Below are 22520 nucleotides of genomic sequence, written 5' to 3' on the forward strand. Positions count from 1 at the left end.
TCTCAAAAGTGTGTCATGACAAGTCAGACTGTTTGCCAGATCCCAGCTCCTCTGATTCCTGGGTAATGAGTCAGGAGGACATCCCAGCTGTGTCTAACCGGGTTCGTGTGTGTGTGTGTGTACAGCTGTTTTTCAGGTAGTGTTCTCACGCTCATCTTGCTTCTCTCCCCTGTTTCTCACGCTGGCCACACCCCTCTACCTGCCAGCCGGGAAGACACGCCCATTCATGCTCCCGATGACACAGAGAGGAACACAACAAATGCTATGACTGTGGAGGCGTGGAGGGGGTGGTGGAGACGGAGATGGACCGTGGTTGAGGAAATGAGAGTAGAAGAAAAAGGAACAACACTATGAGCTCATCCTCAGTCTTCTGTGACTCACACTGGGCAGGTGTGTTTGTACATGTGTGTATTTGTGCGAGTGTGTTTTCGTACAGTAGACTGTGGGAAGTGTATCTGCACATGTTTTAACTAAAGAAGGTCAGGCCTGTGTGTCTCCTCTACACCGAGACTGTGGCAAGGCATGTTTCCCCAGTTTTCACCATACCAGTGGCGTCAACAACAAGAGCGTTACAACCCAGCCAGACCAGATCAGCCGAGCAGGAACAACATAGAAGGATGAGGGGAACAGCAGAGTCAAGCCTACACCGGAAGAGATGAGAGGCAGCCATGGAGTGAGGGGACAGAAGGTACATAAACCAAAACCACTCAATACACCCCCAACCACCACCACCACCACCACACACACAGTGATTGATCTGGTGGAGACGGCACACGTCCCCCAGACAGTACCGCCCCCACCCTAACCACCCCTCCCCCCTTCGCCCAGCCCCTACCTCGGGGGGGACACCAGCTGCCTCCTACCCCTTCCCCACACAGGATCTTCTGAGTGGCAATATGTGTGTGTGTGTGTTTCTGGTAAAACAGTCAATCAAACGACAAGTCTGATTTCCTTGCCTCCTTCTCCTTACTTCTCCCTATCTCTAACCATACTCACACACATGTACATGCACACACACACACACACACACTCAGACAGGCAGGCAGGCAGGCAGGCAGGCAGGCAGGCAGGCAGGCAGGCAGGCAGGCAGGCAGGCAGGGAGGCAGGCAGGCAGGCAGGCAGGCAGGCAGGCAGGCAGGCAGGCAGGCAGGCAGGCAGGCAGGCAGGCAGGCAGACAGTTGAAATGACTGCAGGGCCTACTCACTTTTTAAAGCAAAATGGAAAATCACAAACACACACAAGCACACACAAAGTGTCACTAATGATGTATAGTGTCCATGGCGGAAATGTCCTATTTCCTTTTGGAGCCTGCTGTGGTCTCTGTCCATACGGCTGATGGCTCCCTGGAGAGGAGAGAGGCTGTCTCTCTCTACTCATCTCTGTGTGTCTGATTCTGTGTGTGAGAATCAAGTGTTTGGGTGTGTGTGTGTGTGAGTGTTTAACATGCGTGTATCAGATGTGTGTGTATTCTTGTGTGATGTGTATTATATCTCTCGATCCATACATCCATATGCCCATCCCCTTATGTTTGTCTCTCCTTCGTCCACCATGATTTTCAGAAATCACCCGGTTAAACCTCAACCTTCCATTTTATTATTTATTATGATGCATTAGTGCTTAATTAGCCTTAACGGGTACGGAGGGAGGAAGGAGGAGTGGGGAGGCAAAATGAAAGGATTGATGGATGAGACTGTGCTTATTCTGAGCAGGTGAGGCTTTCTGCTCTCTGCTCTCTGCTTCTTCTTACTCTCTCTCTCTCTCTCTCTCTTTCTCTCTCTCTCTCTCTCTCTCTCTCTCTCTCTCTCTCTCTCTCTCTCTCTCTCTCTCACACGCACACACACACACACACACACACACACACACACACATGCTTCACATAAAAACAGTTCCCATCTTAGTCACATACAAACCTGCATATTATAATAAACTCCATCCCCCAACGATCACTCCTCAACCCTCCCCCATTACACACCCTCTTGCAGATCACCAAGCCAGACTGTATAATTTCACCTCCTCAATTACCATTTTAATTAGTGGGGCTGTGAGAAGGCAGAATCTGACAGCATATGGCTGACTGCAGAGAATCCTAATCTGGCCTGCCGAGTCCTGGGCTGGGCTGCACACACATGTCTGATTATGGTTGTTTGAGGAGGAAGGAGGGTAAACAATAACAGAGCTAATGCTAGGCTAATGCTACGCTAGTTAGCCTCCCCTCTATGTTAATGTCACACCAAACTGAGAGACTTGAAGAATTGAATAAGGCGAAGGAAGCGCGCACAAATACAAATGCAGGATATGGCTATTACATGCAGTAGATACAGTATGTAAAGGAAGGAGAAAGTTCCAGAGAAATGTGAGACAGACATGAAAAGTAAGAGACTAAGCCAGGTCTTCCTTAAATAATTGTATTCTTTATTGCATGTGTCTATAAAGAATAAATACAATCTAAAGCAATATGAATTACACTACATTTAAATTATCATATCTTAGTAGCATCACAAGAAGCAGGATATGAAGTATTCACAATGGAAGACACAGCAAGAGAAGCCAAGTCCAATATCGTAACCTTGAAATGCTGAATAAAACCCCAATAGCAACATTATCCAAATGCAAAACACTGTTTAAAAACACCAATAGGATCCAATAGCAAAAAACAAACAGGAAACTATCGATTGTAAATTGGCCGAATCTTTTGACAAACAGCAAAAAAATCTAAAAACATTTTAACAAACATTATTAACATATTATTTATAGATTTGGTAGCTCTCTGTAAACTAATGTTAAGAAATGTAGATATTGCATATTTGCCATTGGTGAATTGTACCTTAGTAGCAAGAATTAACTCCTTTGTGTCAAGTAGTAATTAATGATTTCTCTTAGAATATTTCTTAGAATAACAACATTATAAAATGTCCTCTCAGTGGCATTCATTTCACAAAAACATTCCATAAAAGGTACAAAAGAATCAAGGCCGAACTCTTCTGTTTGGCAGAACATAACTTAATTAGTGCTTTTGTTGTTCCAGGGAATTCACTCAAAGTTGTATGTACAGTACAAACAGCATAAGTTATCTTCTTATTTAACTTAAAATTCTTTATGCAGAGTGTTTCAGCGGTGATGATCTGTATTTACACATTATTTACAATATTCAGGCAAACCATGACTGCCAGGAAGTCTCGAAGACAAGGCTTCCTCTCATGCTTCACGTGCATTCAGTTTTTGTCTCATTCTGTATCTTGTCCATGTTGTTGTCGTTGCTGTATTGATATTGAATGTTATGGCGATTGTTCTGTTCTTAAGTTGAATACAGACCTGGGTCGAAATACAATTTGAATTAATTTCAAATACTAATCTGGACTTGGTTGATCTAGGATCGAACAAAAGGACTGGTCCCAAATATTCCGAACCCCGCCCTCCTGATGCTCCAGGCAGACTCGGAGCCAACCATGTGACCCAGGTCTGGATGAGCGTCCTACATTCAAACGTGTCTTGTGTTACAATCTAGTAAGTTTGTAAGTGCAAGACCATGCGTTAGTTCTGGTTTGACCCACTGCAACCCACTATGATGCTGACAACAGCAGCGATCACTAAACTCCACCCACTACTGTAGAAGCCAGCCAATCAGCAGGCAAGACTTGTCCTCAGTGCCGAGTTATGTATGAAAAATATCCATGAATATGGTCTGTGCCAATACTCTAATGTCGTACCAAACTCCCATCAAACATATTGCATTCACTGAGGTCATGTGACAAAGAGCAGCAGCCATGGTTGAAGCTGGGGCCGCCACCACAAGTGGGCGAATGTGGTGGGCGTGAGGGAGTTCAAACTAGGTCCATCTAGGTCCGAGGTGGAAGAGAGTCAATGCGTTTTTCGTTGGTGTGAGTCAGTCACAACACACACACCCAGAGGCCAGGTTGGGACATGCCATGTGCGTGTGTTTGCGTAGGGCTGTGTGTCATGCCCTTAGGAACCACTGGTTCCTCTTCTCCCTTTGAGTGCGTGTACCTAACTGTATGATATTTGTTATGACCCATACAGCCTACTACTTTGAGTTTCTAGTGTGTGTGAATCTCAGAATATAGGAACGGTTAATACCAGAGGTTAAAACCAGGCTTAGCAAGATGACCATGGACCCCAAAAAGGTGTCCTTGGCCCCCTAGAGATGGGGTAGGAGGGACAGCATTGTGTTCACGGTCTGGGGGGGTATTGTACTTGCACGCCATGACACCAAGCCGTATAAACTGAGGGGAGTTGAGGAGCTGGTTATTAAATCAGTCACTGATTCTATCTTTTAGACCCACTCGTATTGGCAAACATTCTGTCTACATGGTGATCTCTTCAATCTTTGATTCGCTGCTTGTATATAGGTCCAAAATAAGCGTCTGTCCGACGAGCAAACAGCACAATAAGGCTTTGGATTGGTGGTTAGAAAAACATTCACCTTTGAAAATAAATCCATATTTCCATCTGTAGTTGTGGAGTCGTACTAAGCACTAATCTGGTTTGTGCTGAGGTAGGGGTTTAAACAACTTATTTACTTGTTAAATATAGTCATAAACTTCCACCTCACACAGACTATAAATATCTGTATATATATATATATATATTAAATATGTTATATATATACATATACAGTATAAATAAATACATTCATGTAATGATGTGTTTGAGGATGTGTGTGTGTGTGTGTGTATTTGTGTGGTCACAAATCTCATCTCTCTGGGTTTGGTTCAAAGGTCAAATCAAATAAAGGTTAGGGTGACTGGCTCAAAATGAGCGGAGACACTAATATTAATAATCATTATCATTATTATACTTTATAGAAATAACTGTATGTACACAGAATATATAAATACAGAATATATTCCTCTTAAAGTATTATCCATTTGAAATGTCCATAATCTTCTAATGAGCAGCAGCAAAGATGGCCCCTGAATGTTTGGGGGCCGAGAGGGAGGGGTCAAGTGTCGATGTTGCCATGTTGATGGCGGTCCCTGTGACCCCGGGAAGGAGGGGTGGCGGTCAGGGGGTCGTCTGCTGCAGCTGTCGGTGTGGCGACCCCGTCACAAGACTGCAGCCTGATCCCTTGTTTACAGAGAGGAGAGAGAGAGAGAGAGAGAGAGAGAGAGAGAGAGAGAGAGAGAGAGAGAGAGAGAGAGAGAGAGAGAGAGAGGAGTGAGGGTGTAAAGGGAGAGCAGAGAGGGATGGAGGTGGGCCAGGCCTCCAACCTTTAGTCTGAAAGGAGAGAGAAACAGAAGAAGGGAATCTGTTAGTCAAGTAGATTTCTCTCGTATTCTAAAAGCTAAACACAGACACAGATTAAAACGTGCATATCCAAACATCTGTCTGAATGCTTTCCCTTGAGTAGACTACAAGAGACTGTAGCGTACGCGTGTGTCTGTGTTTGATTTATGAGTGTGGAATGAGCGTTAGGCAGAGGGTAAGGTTAAACAGTGCATCCCATACTCTGTTACCAAGTAAGGAACAAGTGCTCTACAGCAAGGGGGTAATGTGTGTGTGTCTTTGTTGGTAGACAGGGTTAGTGGCAGGTGCGTTCACAGCAGGGGAAAAACAGACTGGCATTTAGCACTATGTGGTTCACTGAGAGGAGACTCCAATGACGACAAACAGAGAGAGCCATAATAGGACTGAAACACGCAGAAAGTCGCACACACACACACACACGCGAGCACATTCACACACAGAGTTTCTGCTTTGACCCTTGTCCCTGTGTACTTGTTTGGGAGGTTTCATTTGCATGCAGGCCTTACATGGTAGCGGACGTCTTAGTAAGTTCCCTCTCCACCCCCTTCCACACACACACACACACACACACACACACACACACACACACACACACACACACACACACACATATACAGACACTCCATGCTTCCCTCTCCCACACTTAAAAAAAAAGGAAAAAAAAAGAAAAAAGAAAACAAGAGTTGTTTTCACAAAGCTGGATGTGATAGTCACCCTCTTAAACAAACCACCAATTCAGAGCCATCAGCCCTCAGCGCTCACAAACACAGACACGCTACCCCCCCCCCCCCCCACACACACACGCACACACACACACTCTCTCTCCCCCATACACACAAACAGAAATGCCACCCCGTCTTTCTCTCACCCATAAACACACACATGCGCAGTACTCCTCTCTCTCTCTCTCTCTCTCTCCCACGTACACAGGGTAAACATGAGAGCAGCATTAGAAGCTCCCACTGCAGTGTTACCAAAACTATGCCACAGATGCGTATCGCTACCATTCGATTCAAAGTTATAGAACTGTTTAGTATTCACGTCGAGCGTCATCCGTCTTCCCACGCCTGGGAAACGCGCACCTGAACACGAGGCAAGTTCGCTTCCTCATTGAACACGCTCATCACGTTAGGAGGCAGACCCATTTCTATGGGCGCTTGCGTAAACCCGTAAACTGCTGGAGGGCCACGTCATAAGACCTGACCTCGCACTACACCATAACACCTCACCTCAAAAGGAGCCGTGACACCTAATCCATCGGGAGGCACCAATCTCACCATAACAGGACACTGGATCATAACACTGTACCAAGCAGATCACCAGACTCGGAATAATACCACACCTGATGCAACCTGCTTTGGGCAACCGCCCAAAAGAACCTCGCAGGCCAGAGGTTTTATGCCCTTAGAAGTGTGTGTGTGCGTGCTGCTGAGAAGATTTCACAACAGGAGCTAGAATTTCACACTCACAATTAGGCTAAAGACAGCCCAGTCTATCATCCCATAGGGGGGGGGGGTCCTGAGAGAGGGGGGAGGGGGGGTCCTGAGAGAGGGGGGGGGGGGGGGTCCTGAGAGGGGGGGGGGGGGGTGTGTTGGTGTGCATGTGGGGGATATGGGGCGGCAACATACTCGACCTGACAGAGAGGGACTGGAATGTGGTTAGGTCAAAGATCTGTCCAAAAGAAAAAGTGTGTGCGTGCATGTGTATTGATGTGTATGTGTGTGTGTTGCCCTCTGGCCCAGCACCAGAGACAAACACTGTGGTGTAAGGATGAATGATACCTGCTGGGAATCACCTCACACACGCACGCACACACACACAGACAAATGTACACACACACACACATACACACTCAGCATTAGTTCCAACTCTCAGCTGAGAGTCTCGCACACTGCTAATCTAACACACAGCAGACAGAGGAGAGGACGGGGGGATGGGGGGGGGGGGGGGGGGGGGGGGGCAATGAACCTGTTGGCCGACTGCTGTCCCTTGCACACACAGACACAGACACACATGCCTCCCCCTCCCTAAGACCCATCAGTATTCATTATATATTTGTGTCTCACAGGCTAAATATAACCCCGCTACATTCAAGAAGGGAACACTCTATCACATTCACGAATAGACACCTACAACACCCGACAGATGAGCTCCAAAAGTTGAGGAGTTGAATAATCATATGCTAGTGTTGCTGGCCGAAGTGTCTCACTCTCTGGTCATACTGCAAGCCCACTGAGGAGTCTGCAACGTTCCTGAACAAAGTTTCTCTAAACATGGTTTATCTGGCAAGCCTGTCTGTCCAGCTAGCCTGGGAGGGGGCTGGAGGGGGTTCATCTCCAGCTCGCTTTCTCTATGAAGAGTCAACTTTCTTGTAGGCGTTTATGTACAAATCAACAAAGATGAGACTAAAAAACAACAACACCCAGTTTTGTTTACATTCCTTACGTGCCAACCTCTTTCCTGTCTGTCCCCATGTTTGAGGACGTTCAGCCTGCTAGCAAGACTGGGCTAGTCTAAACTTCACTAGGCTAGGCTGTGTTGGACTAGGCTGTGTTGGCCTAGGCCAGGGGTCCTCAAACTACGGCCCAACCGGCCCTCTGAACAATGCCAGAGACTTTGTTTAATTTTTTTTATAAAATAAATAAAAATAAACAATAACAATCAGTTCACACTGATTAATATGCATAGGTAAGTCAATGTTTTGATTTCAATAGCAATGAATATGAAAAAGGTCATTACAATGGTAATAATGCTCTTTTAATAGGCTATATATCCATTGATATGTACGGATGTACGGTGCATGACAAAATAATAAACTATTCTAGCATTATAAATACATTTAAAATCATAATAATATCTCCACTATACTACTGGTAGTCACTCCGGCCCATGCAATTTTCTGTTGCAGACTGACCCGGGCACACATAAAAAGAAAGGTAAATATGTTTTGGCCCTCGCAGAAAAAGGCTGTGTTGGACTAGGCCATTCTAAACTGATTAGGCTAAGAGTAGAGATAGACTTGGACTTGCCTAACTTTTGACTTGTAACCCCTCACTACACCTTCTTTTGGCACCTCTTTCAGGATGTACAATCCCCCACCCGCTCCCCCAACGCACACATGCACACACACTCAAGAGAGAAATGGGTTCATTTAAAACCATGTGACATGGTGAGCAATTACATGCAGTTCACCTGTCATTACACAAGGCACATGTTCATATTGGTTTTTAAATTGAATTTTTACCTTGCCAGTACTGATCCACCCAACCCCCAACACACACACACCCCCGCAAGGGACTTAACTTCATCACAAATGGCCAAGATAATCCAACATCACACTAATCTAGCTATTTCTATGAAGGGTATGTGTGTGTGTGTGTGTGTGTGTGTGTGTGTGTGTGTGTGTGTGTGTGTGTGTGTGTGTGTGTGTGTGTGTGTGTGTGTGTGTGTGTGTGTGTGTGTGTGTGTGTGCTCGTGTGTAATAGAGTGAGAGTGAGTGTAAGGAATACTCCCCAGGGTTGGGTCCAAGCACAGAGCGCAGATTTAATTCGAATGGTCGGACAGGCAATAATTGGTACACGGGTAGACAGGGCAATACAGGTGATCCAAAATGGAGAATATGAAAACTAGGTCAGGAACAGTACACACAGATTTGAGAGAGAGAGAAAGAGAGAGAGAGAGAGAGAGAGAGAGAGAGAGAGAGAGAAAGAGAGAGAGAGAGAGAATACAATATTTAGCAAGGGTAATAAAGCTGCTTTTCCTCTGATATTTGGTGAAGTCAGCGGAGCACAGCTCAGTCGTCCTACCTGGACTCCCTGATTGGACACGTTACTGGCGTGTGTGATTGTGCCACAGTTTACACGCCTCATATCTGCCTCACACCTGTCTGGATATGTAGGCATACGCCTGTGTGAATTCCCTTTAACTCGAAACAAAACAAGCTGCTCAACAATGTGTAATCCTCCTTAACTCGGCGAGATGGTCGGGAACGTTGACAGTCTATCTGTCAGGGAACATCCTGGCCTAGTTTCTCACTATGCAGAGTAACACATGGGGGGAGGGGGGCTACTTTATATAAGGCAGACAGAGACAGAGGTAAGGGGAGCACAGTCTCATAAAGAATAAGATCAGTTCAGTCAGCTTAGGGTTGTCATTCCTCCAAATATTCCTTACCATGTACGTTTATCAACAACAGTTTAGTTGTCTGATTGAGGTCTATTAAAGATCTTTCAAAGAGTTGGTCATCCTAGGAATTAGGGTTGATTACCTGGGCAGTTATCTCACTCATTAGATGAATCTGTAAGCGATCCGACAGCCCAGCCAATCAGAGATCAGCCAGACATGACATGAATGTAGTTGACAAAACAGGAAGCATTCGAGGGAGAGAAGGGGAGAGAGTGCCGAGAGAGATAGGGAGAGTGTCTCCAAGTGACATTTGATTTGGTTTCTCGCCCCCCTCCCCCACCCCTCTCTGCCTCTCTCTCTCTCTGTCTGTGGCAGATGGCTTTCAGTCATTAGGGTATTGTCGCTGCCTCTAAAGGGCCAGATAACCAGTGAGCACTGCTTGGAGGGGCAGGTGCAAGACCCTGGCCCCACCATCTGCTGACACAAACATACACACACTGGAGGAAAGGTAGCAAGGGGGAAATGGGAGGGGGAATGGAGTCTATCAGAGCTCCAAAATACTTCTTTTTTGAAACATAGAGTGAGTCAGTTCACCCCTCCATCCCCCCCCCCCCACCCCCCACCCCCTCCTCGTCCAGCCCAAACATGCATCCATTGCAGACACAGAGACGGGGGGGACATGCGAGGGACAAGTGAAGGGGGAGACAGAAAGAGAGGGAGAAGAGAGGGGTGGGTGAAAGCGGAGCAGAACAGGTATGGGGACAAGAGGGGTGAGACGGGGTGACAGACAGAGACATGGGCCAGCGGGTAGACCATCTGTAGGATGCAGCTCTACACCCTTTGAATTGTGAGCGTCAGGTCGGTGGGCTCCAGTGTTAGCCTCCTCACAGCGGCGTCCATAGGGCCCTCTGGACACACGCACACAAAGCAGGGTCAAAGGTCAGACAACTGAACCGGGGCCGTGCTTTGAAAGTTAAGCAGAGACCCCCCCCCACCTCTCCCACCAGACTGACTGTGGTCGTCCCACCATCTCCCATCCCTCCGCTGTTTCCCAACGCGTCTGCGGCAGGAAGCCAAACAACAACAGCAATAGCAAACGGACGACAAAAACAGCATTCAGACACAGGCTCCAAGAGAACATGAAGCCACCGAAGCAGGGCTGGCACTCCCTCATTCATAAATCGTGTGTGGACGTCCTAGGCAAATACTACGAGGCACACGGCTTTCCCAAACAGATGCACAAACACTGGGCCTTGAAGCAGGATACCAGAGCCATGTCCTTGGCTGAGCGTGAGTAAAGAGATCTCAAGGTTTATCTCTGCTGAGTGTGTTTGTCAAAGGAGTAGCCGGCAGAGTGGTGCTCCCTCTCCGACACACACACACACACACACATACACACAGTAAAAGGGTTGACTCAAGCTCAGATCATTTGCATTCCAAATCCACCGGTCACAAATTAATGTGAACATGGGGAATGCGGAGTACGACCCACCCAGTGGTGTTGCGATGAGAATGTAGAAGAACCACTTTTCTAGTAAACACACACACACACACAAACTGTTTAAGCCTCTCTGTGTGTGGTTCTTTTACTGATTAGAGTGTTGGTGAGAGGCAGTCCTGCCAGCATTCCTCATTTAGCCAGAGTATTGGTCTGTTCCGGAAACACAGCTCCATGTTCTTTCTCCCAGGCTGATCTTTTGTTTTTCAGGAATGCCGCAAATAACCTAGATGTCCTCGGCCAACTCTTGCCGAACAAACACCGCTCCCAATACCCCTTTATCTTCGTCTTCTCGCCCCCCACCCCCCTCCTCCTCACTGACTGTGGTCTGTTCTGTCATGTCGAAAAGCAAAATAACATGTCACTCCTCCTACTCCACTCCTCCTCCCTTACCCCCTCCCTTCTCTTCTCCTCTTCCGTAGCCTACAGCCATGACTTTCTGTCCAACTGAATATATGGAACAGTACAATGGCATATAGAATAGAATATCTTTATTGTCATTGTATACGGTATATGTCTACCATACCTGTAGCATACTTCCGGATGTGCCCTCTAACTCTCGCAAATACACCATTCGATACCTTAAACATACTCGGTGAGACACTTTTGAGGAAGAGAGGAGGGAGAGGGAGGGCGTTAATGTGTGTGCATGCATACAGGTTACGGTTTTAGTTTATTGTTCCTCATCGTAGTCAAACGAATCCTTTATCCTCTACCCTCACCTCCCCCCCACAGCCATAGGAGCAAGTTGGCAAAACAAGCCAGCTCTCACCTCTCCCAACAACCTTTGCACCACGCCTGCATTCCTGCCCTGAACCCAGTGCCTGACTACAGATAAACAACTTGTTGTTGTGGTCTGGGGAGCTAAATATTGGCTGCATCCTGCCCACTGTCTGTCTGCTTTGCTGAGCCATCAGCCCTCTACGGAAGCCAAACCACCAACAGTACATCTAGCTCTCTTTCTCCATACAGGCTTATCATAGGGTTAAACTAATACAGGGCTTGTGATATTTTATTTTGCAACGTCTAACATAAATCTGGGTTTCTACATTTCCACTATTTGTTATACAAGAAGTGGCTGATGCCTACTCGCAGAACCAGGTGAAAGGGGATATTTTCAAGATCAGGATGGCTTATTATGTAAAAGGCATGCAGCGCGTGGAGAAAACACCTTCATCTTCATCAATCTACGACATTTAAATGGCACAATAGGCTATTTACTTCTCATTTTACATCATATCTGCGACATGTGAGATCCAAATGCGTGAGCGTAAGCCTTTCTACGTAAATAGGCACCCATGTGTACAGTGAACAACGTAGTCGCATCGTCAGCAATAATAACTGCGTCACATAAGAACAGCACATCCGTCAATTTACACAACCTATCAAGTTATTCACTTTTCCATGCGTATTTCCCACTGTAGCTGGCAGCCTTGAGTTTACCGAAGAGCTTTAGGCGGACTGAGAGTGACGCGTCGTAATCCTGTACAAACACCACGACCAGGCTACTGTAAATGTCACTCTACCAACTTTGCTTTAATGTTTTTCATGATGGGTGAAAGACAATTACAAGAAGCCACGAATAACCTAATATCAGACCGGGTTCGTTTTGAAAATATTGGTTAAATCATGAATATTATTTTATTATCACTAGAGAGCATTGTGGTACCGCATAGCGCAGCGTACATAACAGCTGTTCTCTTCCTCGTCAGCTCTCAGCACCATTCAGTTAGTATGCTACAAAGCTCACTTTCACTGCCAATCGATTTGCTAGTTTACCGTCAGTGCTGTACACACCGTGCAGTCCACGCACACACAACTAAAATGCTGGGTTAGGTTTGCATGTCACGCTGCGGCAACATGTCAACCACACAGCCACTGCCCATTCCACAAGACAGCAGGCTAGTCTCCGGTAAACCGACAGTTTATCACAATATAAGGACAAGACACATAATAGCCTCCTAATTAGTGGGATTTCTTTGTTGAGGATTATTATTAGTATATATAATTGTTCGCAGTGCACCGCATACCTCTGAACACAACTGCGTAACTCCACAGCACAGACGCACAGCCTCCATGAATGAAAAGTCTACATGAATGAATGATTTCTTGATAAGCATGCAAACGAGAGATATTTATATATATAGAGAGACAGTGGGAGAGATAGTGAGAGAAAGATAGTGTGAGAGAAAGACAGAGAGAAAGGGGGGGTTGTGGTGTTTGCGGGGGATCTAGTGAGAAAAGACGTTGCCCTGACTCACCTTTCACTGCTGTAGCAGTCTCCTTGAAGCCGAGGCTGGCATAAGGGCTGGTGTTGAACCCGTTAATGCCCCCTTTACACCCACAGGCTGTCTTGTACCTCAGCAGTCCCTCACAGCCTGATAGGCTACAGCCCGCCAAGCTTCCCTCCATCAGGTTCAACGCTATGTAGTTAAGTCCGTTCTGGAAGCCTGCCGACGTCTCCCTGCACATGGGGCTGCCTCCGCTACCGCCCTCCTCGTCCGAACCCTCGGAGTTCCGTACGGGCCGGAACATGTTCTCCACAGATGCGGAGCTGTGGCGCTTGGACTCGTGGGCGAAGGATGGACAGACAGGTGTGACGGTAGTGGTGGAAGAAAAGGTCTCTGAGCTGTGCCGCCTGCGGCCTTGGGGGTCAGCTTTGATCACCTTGGCCCCCCGGTCTGGGTCCAGCGAGGGGGGAATGGAGAGAGACGGGCCCCCCAGGAGGAAGGCTTCCTCGGGGACAGGGGGGACGGCCCCCACAGTCTCGCTAGCCAGGCTCAGTCTCTGGACACAGGCGGTGGGGCTGGTGGGGAGGGGGGGGGCGTCTTTGGCGAGTAGAGGGACAGAAGGGGGTGGAATGGGGCTGAAGGTCATCTCGGTGTAGTCGTCTTTCACTGGCGCCGACAGACAAACCTCCGCCCTCCTCTCTTCCGTCGCCTCTCCATCTCTTCCTCGGCTCTCCTCCTCCTCCTCTTCTCGCGCCTCCTCCGTTTCAGGCAGACCCTGGCGGCGGGGCGGGGAGGTGGCATCCCCGAGTCCGACGCCGCTGCAGACGGCGGCGGCGGAGAGAGGCGGGGACTCTCCCAGCGAGGGGACGGGGCGGTCCGTCGTGGCGGAAACGGGCGCACACTTCAAGCGCTCGGCGCAGCTGCCGCCAAAGTCGATGTTGATGTACTCCCCGGGGCTCCGGGGCTCCGAGGGGAGGGGGTGCTCGCTCATACAGGGCAGGGTACGGAGAGACTCCAGCGCCAGACGGGTGGGCCGGTTGACCCTCCCCCTGAGGACCAGCCCCCCCTGTGCCCAGCCCCCGGCTCGGAGCGGGGAGGGAGCTGAGGAGGAAGGCAAGGGAGGGGCGGCTGCCGACTTCCCGGGTGAGAGGGGGCAGTAGTTGGACTCCTCCTGGATGCTCTGCCCCTGCAGACTCATCAGCACGTACTGGTCTTTGTCGGTCTCCCCGCAGCGCTGGGCTTGGAAGGGACGGGGCAGGGGGCTCACCCCATAGGGCTGCTTGTGGGCGAGGAAAGCCGTGTCACTCAGGATGTAGTCTGGGGGGGTGATGGAGACCGGGTGGTCTACAGGGGACATGTTATGGTAGTCTCCATTGGTTAGCTTGCCGTCAGAGTTCTCCACAGACATCTTTGCCCCACACCACATCCTCATGTAGCCACTGTCCTCCAAGGACTGGCTGCCAGGGGATTCAGTCCTGGGCCCTGGCCCAGAAGGGGAGGGGTGAGAGCGGGGGTTGAGGATCTGCTTGGGGGCTGACACACACATGGGGCTCATAGGCATGTAGGTGGGGTCTCTGGCCCCCAGGGTTTGGGGTGCTGCGCCAGGCGTCATGGGCATGTACCCGCTGTCTCCAAGGTGACCGTTGGAGACAATCTGGACGTCGCCGTAGTCCTCTCGATAGGTCACTTTTGGAGAGGCGGTGTGAGACCTGCGACCTGATTGGCTGCCATTGGCGTAAGTGGCCCTCATAAGCGTGTATTCATCCAAGGAGGCAGAAGAGATCTGGGGCGCCATTCGCTGTTGGCGTGGGGTAGTCAGAGAGTATGTGCGCTTCCGGTAGGCCTTGTCCAGCTCCAACAGCCGGCGGTAACTACCATGGCTCCGTTCCATCACCATGTAACCGTGGAGACCAGTGGGGTCACGGGAGGGGGGCGTGTCTGCGCTCATGGACTCGGGGGTGTTGCTGCGCAGCGTGAGCCGGAGATCCCGGACGTCTGACGGACTGGAGCCATACTCCTCACACGAGAGGAACCCTGCATCGCTGGGGGAGGGGGAGGCACAGCAGCTGCTGCTGGGCCGGGGGGTGCCGCTGTCCCTGCTGTCCCCGCAGGAGGACAGGCTGGCTGGTCTGGAGGTGGCCGGGCCTGGGGGGGACGAGTTGGACAGTGGCATGGACATGGACTTACTGTGCTGAAGGGTGGAGGAATCGAACGTCCGGCAGGGACGGGCTGTGATGGTGTTGGACCGCCCAAGCAGCGTTCGGTGTACCCCGGGGCTCAAAGGGCTCCCATTAACAGACATTGGCCGCGTCATGGTGCCGTCTCCCTCACTGGCCGTGCGGATCCGACAAGAGGAGAATTTACTCACGGGGGAAGTCGCAGCCGTACTGTCCGTGCGCGAGCGGCGAATGAGTCCCGTCTGACTCGGGGGGAGATTGTTGAGGTGCCGGCGGGTAGGCACGGAGATAGGGTTGGTGCTTGAAGATTGGCTCTTGCTGCGCGGCCGGAATTCCGAGAGCTCTTTCATGGCTTTCATAGCCTCGAGGATGGTCTCGTGAATGTTTTGAGCCACTACGGAGTCATCAGCCTGCATCCAAAGCTCTCCGGGGCCCGTTGCTGCCGACCTGCCGACCTCGATGAAGAAGAAGCTGTCAGAGTGGCCGCACCTCCGTATGTTCATCAGCTGCAGGCTGACTGACGCGACCTCGGAGTTGAGTTTGACGAAGCTAATAGTCCGGCTGGATAAACACAGCCTGTACACCCCGGTGAGATTCCTGCTCTGTCCAAGCCCTTTGGACTTGAGGTTTACCTGCCAGACCTCCTTGTAAGCGGCAGTAACCGGCGTAATCATCCCGTAGTTCGCCTCATCAAACCCCACCAACGAGGAGGCAGAATTCGAAGCGGAGCCGTCGTACACTTTTCCCTCGCTCATTAAATCCGTTAAGACTCGGTACCAGTTTTCCTGTTCCTGGTCGTTTTCCGCCGCCACTGCAAAATATTCGTCTTTGGTGTAAAGGGCGATAAGATGTTTGTGTTTTGCGTCCGCTCTCTTGTTTATATTGAGGCAAGAGTCCAAAGGAATAACCCTCTTTGGCGCCGACTTGCTTTTCCATTTCTTCTCGCTCTCATAGTACTCCAGCCGGGCAGAAAATCCCTCGCTCGGCTCTCTCAGAACGAAGTATCGCTTATGTCCATGTTTCTGCTTCTTGAGGTATCCAGATTTTTTTATATTGTTGTTAGTATTTGCGTTATTGGAAAGCAATTGTCCTCCAGTGTTTGGCGGACTTGCCATTCTTAAAATACAACTTTCAATTGTCGTTACTTGTTATGTCCTCACTTCTCAGACGTTCCAAGTTAAACTTTAATTTAGTCCGTGTCTGTCTTTGGCTCCGTATTACTCTCGGAGTCGGCTGCGCGTTCGACTTCTAAAGCAGTTGAACTGTAAATAACACGCATCGCTAAGTGACCGAGAGTCAGAAGGGAAACAACATGTGACGTTCCACACATCCAGCTTTGGTTACAAAAAAAAACGGGGGTGGAGAGAAAATACACACGCTGGTCTGGACACTGGGCGGTGCTCATTCGACTCATTGGTGGGAAGGACTGAATGATAGTGAAACGACCCTGTTAGACGGAAGAAAAAGCCATCCTGCACTCACTCTGCCCTCTTCCGTCTCGCCCGGTATACTGTTCGGCATGTTTCCTATTGGTTATTACACCGGTATTCTGCTGACTACCCTTTTGTCCCATTAATTAAAATGTGTAATGAATGAATATAGGGTAAATAGAGTAGGCTAATGGTCGTTGACATTTTTTTGATGTTTAAGTGGTATAGCATATTCCCTACAGTGAATAACTGCTGATATTATAGTCGTAGTAGGCCTATTAGCTAGACTTAGTAACCTACTAAGCCGTCTAGTCGCAGTATCCTATTATTAATTCATAAAGAGGCCGTATGTAAACGTAAGAGCTGGCACCGCTGCGGCTCACAAGGGGACGGTGGCAGCAGCGGCAAGAACTATTTTCTGAGAAGCCTCCATTCACCACACCCGGAGGTAAACAAGCATCACCTAGATTAGATGCGGCTCTCTCAAAGCACCCGGGGCTGCCTATGACGCAGGGCAAAGCGATATTCCCTTTGCGTCGTTGACCAGCATACCCTACATCGAGACATCCGCTTGGGATGGCTTATGCTCTTATAATAGGGAATGCCGTATCTATCCATTCTCTCTGACAAAACCCCATCACCCTTATACGCTCAGTGTCATTAGTTGGAGCGCAGTCATACAATTTAAAATTGGAGCGAGTGAGAGAGAAAAGTAAAAGCGCTCGCCTCGACAGTCGTTACGTAACGTGCGCGCCCACTGGTCTATTTATACTGCACTTGGGCACCCATCAGTACAGCAATGGTGCCTCTAGCGTTTCCGACTACTGTATCTGTATTTGCATGCGTAGGTTTGTTTGCTCTCAGTCCTGTGTGGGGTACTACGTCGAAAATCCCTGCCAAGGAAAGTAGAGAAAGGGATACACAACCCCTTTATCCTCAACCGCTGCAGAGAAACTGAAACAAGAAATATCATGACCCAGATATGGATAAATTATATATTTCTGTTTTTATGATGACGCACAATCATTTGCCCTGATCGTGATGCGTCAGTGTGCTAAGCATGTGCGTAGTGATGAGCATACTGGCTTCCGCATGTATGGTCGTGATGAAGGCGTCCCTGTATGAACCCAAAATCCTCCCTCCCTCCCCCCATCCGTCCACCACACACATACACACCCCGTCATGATCAGGAAGGGAGATGATAATGCTCGTGGAAAGCCCATCCATCAAGAGCTGTTGGTTTTGTTTTCATCCTTCCGAGGTGAAGAGGATCTAACGATGATGTTTTCATGGTGACGCACATTTTCCGGGTGAATAGGCAGACGCTGATGTCACATGCGGGGAAACCTTGCTCACCATCTAAATCGGTTACATGTTACGTTGCCAATGTCGATAAGGCAAAGTACAACGTCGATGTTACCCGCACAGACAGGTAGTAGGCTAGTAGTCCTACATTCACTTATACCATGTCCACGTCGGACTTTTTTCCAAACACACCATGGCGACTCACGCATGTAGGTGCAAGCTGCGACGTGGAAAGGCAACCGCTCATTCCTCCCCCGCTGATTCCTTCACCCTACAGTATATTGTGCTGCCTCAGCAGCGATCTACTCTGTCCTTATGAGCAAGGTCAATCTCCCTGCAGCCTGAACGGGTCCATTATGCCACCAGTCGCACTGGTCGCACCGCTACACGCAGCGGATATAGAATTCGAATCATGCAATCACCCTAACAGAAACGAATTCCTCTCCTTCAAACTCGGCAGCGAGACAGGTCAGGGTGTTGAGTGGTGGTGATGCTGAATTTTGCTGCTCTGATTCGTCCACTTTGTTTTAAGATGTGTATTCACAGCTGGAGTGTGCCTTCTGAGTCCATGGTGACATGCTGACAGAAAATGAAGGCCCATCACTAAGCGATGGCCAGCAAGCCTGCCATCTGAAGAGTTTTTATTGTATTTAACACGTCCTTACATTCCACAGAATTTGTCCTAACACATATTGCATGTACCCCACAGAGTGAGATGGAAACCATTTTCTCACCATACAGTGTCCCCACTGTCCTGGTTACCATGGTAATACACTGCCCTGGCAGCCCATAGTAATGAGGCCCATTACAGTAACATCCTGCCCGATCCTTCCCTCATCAATAAACCTCTGACCTGAAACTGTAGCTCTGGCCAGCCCCCTGTACTGAAGGGGTGGGGGGGGGGGGGAAGATAGAGGAAACGGGGGGAGAGAAGGGGGGGGAGCGTTGTCAGACTACTCAAGAGGATGAGTGAGGAGTTGTCAGGGATTGGCAGTAGAGGGAATGTATTTTCTCATAAACTACAATGTCAAGGGGTATGCAAATGCACTGGCCATAAAAGTCCAGCACAGTGTGTGATACAGGCCTGAAAAGCATACATGCATTATTAGGCCGCACCCTTAGACCATCTGCTCACCCCCACCCCCCCACCCCCCCATCCAGGTACATCTACACACACATACCACCATCCCATTCACACACCATCTCACATTCATTTACGAGTTAATTAAAGCACTATCACCAGCTGATTTAGGGGTCTTTAACAGGCCCCTCTCACAGCCCTTCTGTATGAACCCATTAGATCTTTATAGGTTTATTTATCTAGTTCAGGGGTAGGGTGTCACTATATGTGTGCATGTTCGTGTGTGCGTGTGTGTGTGTAATATGGGGTTGTGTGTGTCTGCAGTTGTGGGGTGTGAGGGGTGTCGTGTAAATCAACGCACACCGTTGTGGCTCATTTAATGCTCCAGATGTTCTAGAAGGGGGAGGTGTCTCTCTATGTATCATATGGCGCTGTAAAGAGACTAGACATTGAATTAATGTGGAATGTATGCAGTCGAGTCTGCGTTGAGCTTCACTCTCCTATCCACACTGGGTGTGTGGAACGAGTCGTCTGCATACACAGTTCAAGCCCCTCAAAGAAGCAAACAAATAAGTCGACACAAACATGTCATTTTAATGAGTCATGCACACTTAACTCTCTATGGACTTTCACAACGGACCACAGTTAGTTTCACTATCTGTCAAAGGAGATTAGCATGACTGAATCTGATGAGATAAGCCCAAAGCTCTGAGTAGGGGGTTGGGATTGGGAATTGGTGATCTGACTTTACTACCCCCCGCCCCCACCACCCTGAGACATTACACAGAGATCCCCCTCCCTCCATCTCCTTCATCCTTCCATCTACCCATCGCCCCGAACCTCATTCAGTTATCTAGCAGCCAAACAGATTACCTTGGCACCCGGGGTGTCTGGATCGCATTGTTCCCGTAGTGTTGTTGTTTTGATGTCTTGTTATCTGATTACGATGTTTTCGTTGTTACTTATTATCCGGACAGCATTTTGGTGCTTTTCTGAAGTGTCATGTCAGGCTTAGCCAGACGAGTTAACATTAGGGTTCATGTGGTTAGCTCTAATGTAAGCATTAGCATCTGTACTCCAATGGCAATTGGAGCAAAACAAGACAATAGTGGAAGAGAAAGAAGGATCTCTTGAAAAGAAACAGCACCAGACCAAACAACTATAAAGCCATCCAGCCAGGCCAAGCACCAACCCACACCAGGTATGAATAGACCAGCCATACTGGGCACTCACTCTGCCCAGACCAGTCACAACAGGTCCACATTGTTCACCACTCGACCCATTACCACCATGCCATGGTGATAGGCAGCGTCCTATATTCTAGAATAGTCCACTCTGTCTGCCATGCACTCAGGGTTCTCCCATTGTCTGACCAGACCTCTGCTCCTCCACAAAAGAGTCTTTGGTTGTGTGTTCTTTATATGAATAGGTCGTACATTGTTAAAAACTCCTTTCAGTATAATACCACGTTACAGTATTTCAAAACTTCTGAAAAAGAATCCATACATTCTCTTGATACAGTCTCTGGGTTTTCTGTTCAACGTGTAGGCTGTGAGAATATAGGGGAAGGGGAGTATCGTATTGAACTAATAAAGATTGCCTGGTTCAATCTCACGGTGTCAGGTTTAATTGACTCAATTCATTAATCAATACTGTAAAAAAAACTAGATTTAAATTTCTCCTCTGGTTAATTTTCTTGCTGATTGATCACAGTTGGAGTGACCTAGAAGAAATGCAGCATGTGTTGTCTGAGACGTGGCATGTTATTGGACATGACTGCATGCTCCCGTATCGAACCAGGGCTCTGCCCATTACACTCCTGATTACTACACTTAACTGACTCATTGGAATGGACATAATCTGTTGTAAATGTGTGACACATCAGAGGTAGAAATGAGTGAATTAAAATAGAGAAAGGTTGAAGGTTAGAGAGCCCTAAGACAGGTTCACTGTGAGGCTGTGGCCTGGGGGTTCACAAGCATATTGGTTTGTGTTTATGTGCGCATTTCGTTTATGTAACGCCCTCTGTTTACACTATGATTCCATAGAAAGACAGATTATTTTGATCTCTCTTCCATCGAACGCTCTTAAATTCCTTATCTCTCTCATTCTCTCTCCCCTTCTCTGTCTCTGTCTCTCCCACCATCCCTCTATCTCCCTTTCTTCCTGCTATAGTGATAGGATAAGTGACTTGATATTTTCTAATTTCACGGGTCAGTTGGACTGATGTGTACCTAATATGATCACATGATCAGGTGGGTAGACAGATATGGCCAAACAGTACTGGAAATATGCAGTTTGTTTGACTAGGAGAAAAAAACTAGATAATAGGTTTACTGATGCAGAGGTTGCACACAGATAACATATTTATTCATAACAGTTTAGTCCCCAAGAAATTACTTAATCACAGGCCATTCGTACACATGCACACACACACAAACATATACACACTCACAAACACATTTTCGTCACAGAAATGTGAAATCGGAGATCCCTCGAGCTGTGATTAAAGATATAACTGAATATGCAGGATATTCAGACTCCATAATACCGTCATCAGTCATTTGTCATAATTATGCATTGTCTGGCATCACAAGGGGACCAGCAAATGAAAGTGTGGCTCTTCTTTGACTGGTTCTGCTATGCCTGGTTCTGCTATGCCTGCTGTGCCTGGTTCTGCAATTCCTGGTTCTGCTTTGCCTGGTTCTGCTATGCCTGGTTCTGCTAAGCCTGGTTCTGCTGTTCTTGGATCTGCCATGCCTGGTTTTACTGTGCCGTGTTCTACTGCGCCTGGTTCTGCTATGCCTGGTTCTGCTGTGTCTGGTTCTGCTGTGTCTGGTTCTGCTGTGACTGGTTCTGCTTTGCCGTGTTCTGTTGTGCCTGGTTCTGCAGTGACTGGTTCTGCTGTGACTGGTTCTGCTGTGTGGCTCTATAGAGAACCCAACAGATCCTAGCAGACAGACAGTGACTCCTTACAATCGGTGTTTTTACAGGAGTAATAAGGATGATGGGTGGAGACCCCTGCTTGGATGTTATCTGACTGTGTGACTCACAAAGCCCAGACTGGAAGTGAGGTGACAAGAAAAGGAGGGGGCATACATTCAGTTGATCCAAACACAATTGCATGGAAACAGTGCAAGTAGGAGGCAGTGTGAGTGTTATGTGCACACGTGTTTGTTTGTGTGTGTGTGTGTGTGTGTGAGAGAGAGAGAGAGAGAGAGAGAGAGAGAGAGAGAGAGAGAGAGAGAGAGAGAGAGAATGATAAGGGACAAGTAAGCAAAAGCAGGGTAGGGGACCAGTAAGTAGACAGAGACGTCTACACAGTAAGGACATAGAGAGGGGTAGGGGACAAGGAGACAGAGAGAGGTAGGGGACACAGGGACTGTTAAGGAGACAGAGAAGGGAGGA

General features: G+C 48.3%; 1 protein-coding gene across 1 annotated transcript; it reads right to left on the reverse strand.

Annotated features, from left to right (window-relative positions):
• Positions 1 to 2391: 2391 nt before the first annotated feature.
• On the reverse strand, positions 2392 to 16712 carry irs2b (insulin receptor substrate 2b). The gene is made up of 2 exons (XM_047046458.1): positions 13150 to 16712; positions 2392 to 5235 (listed from the first exon to the last, which is right to left on the reverse strand). The coding sequence occupies exons 1-2, from the start codon at positions 16409 to 16411 to the stop codon at positions 5231 to 5233; spliced, it is 3267 nt and encodes a 1088-aa protein (XP_046902414.1). The 5' UTR covers positions 16412 to 16712; the 3' UTR covers positions 2392 to 5230.
• Between the last annotated feature and the right edge of the window lie 5808 nt (positions 16713 to 22520).

Source organism: Hypomesus transpacificus, chromosome 23 (assembly GCF_021917145.1).
Source record: "Hypomesus transpacificus isolate Combined female chromosome 23, fHypTra1, whole genome shotgun sequence".
Lineage (NCBI taxonomy): Eukaryota > Metazoa > Chordata > Actinopteri > Osmeriformes > Osmeridae > Hypomesus > Hypomesus transpacificus.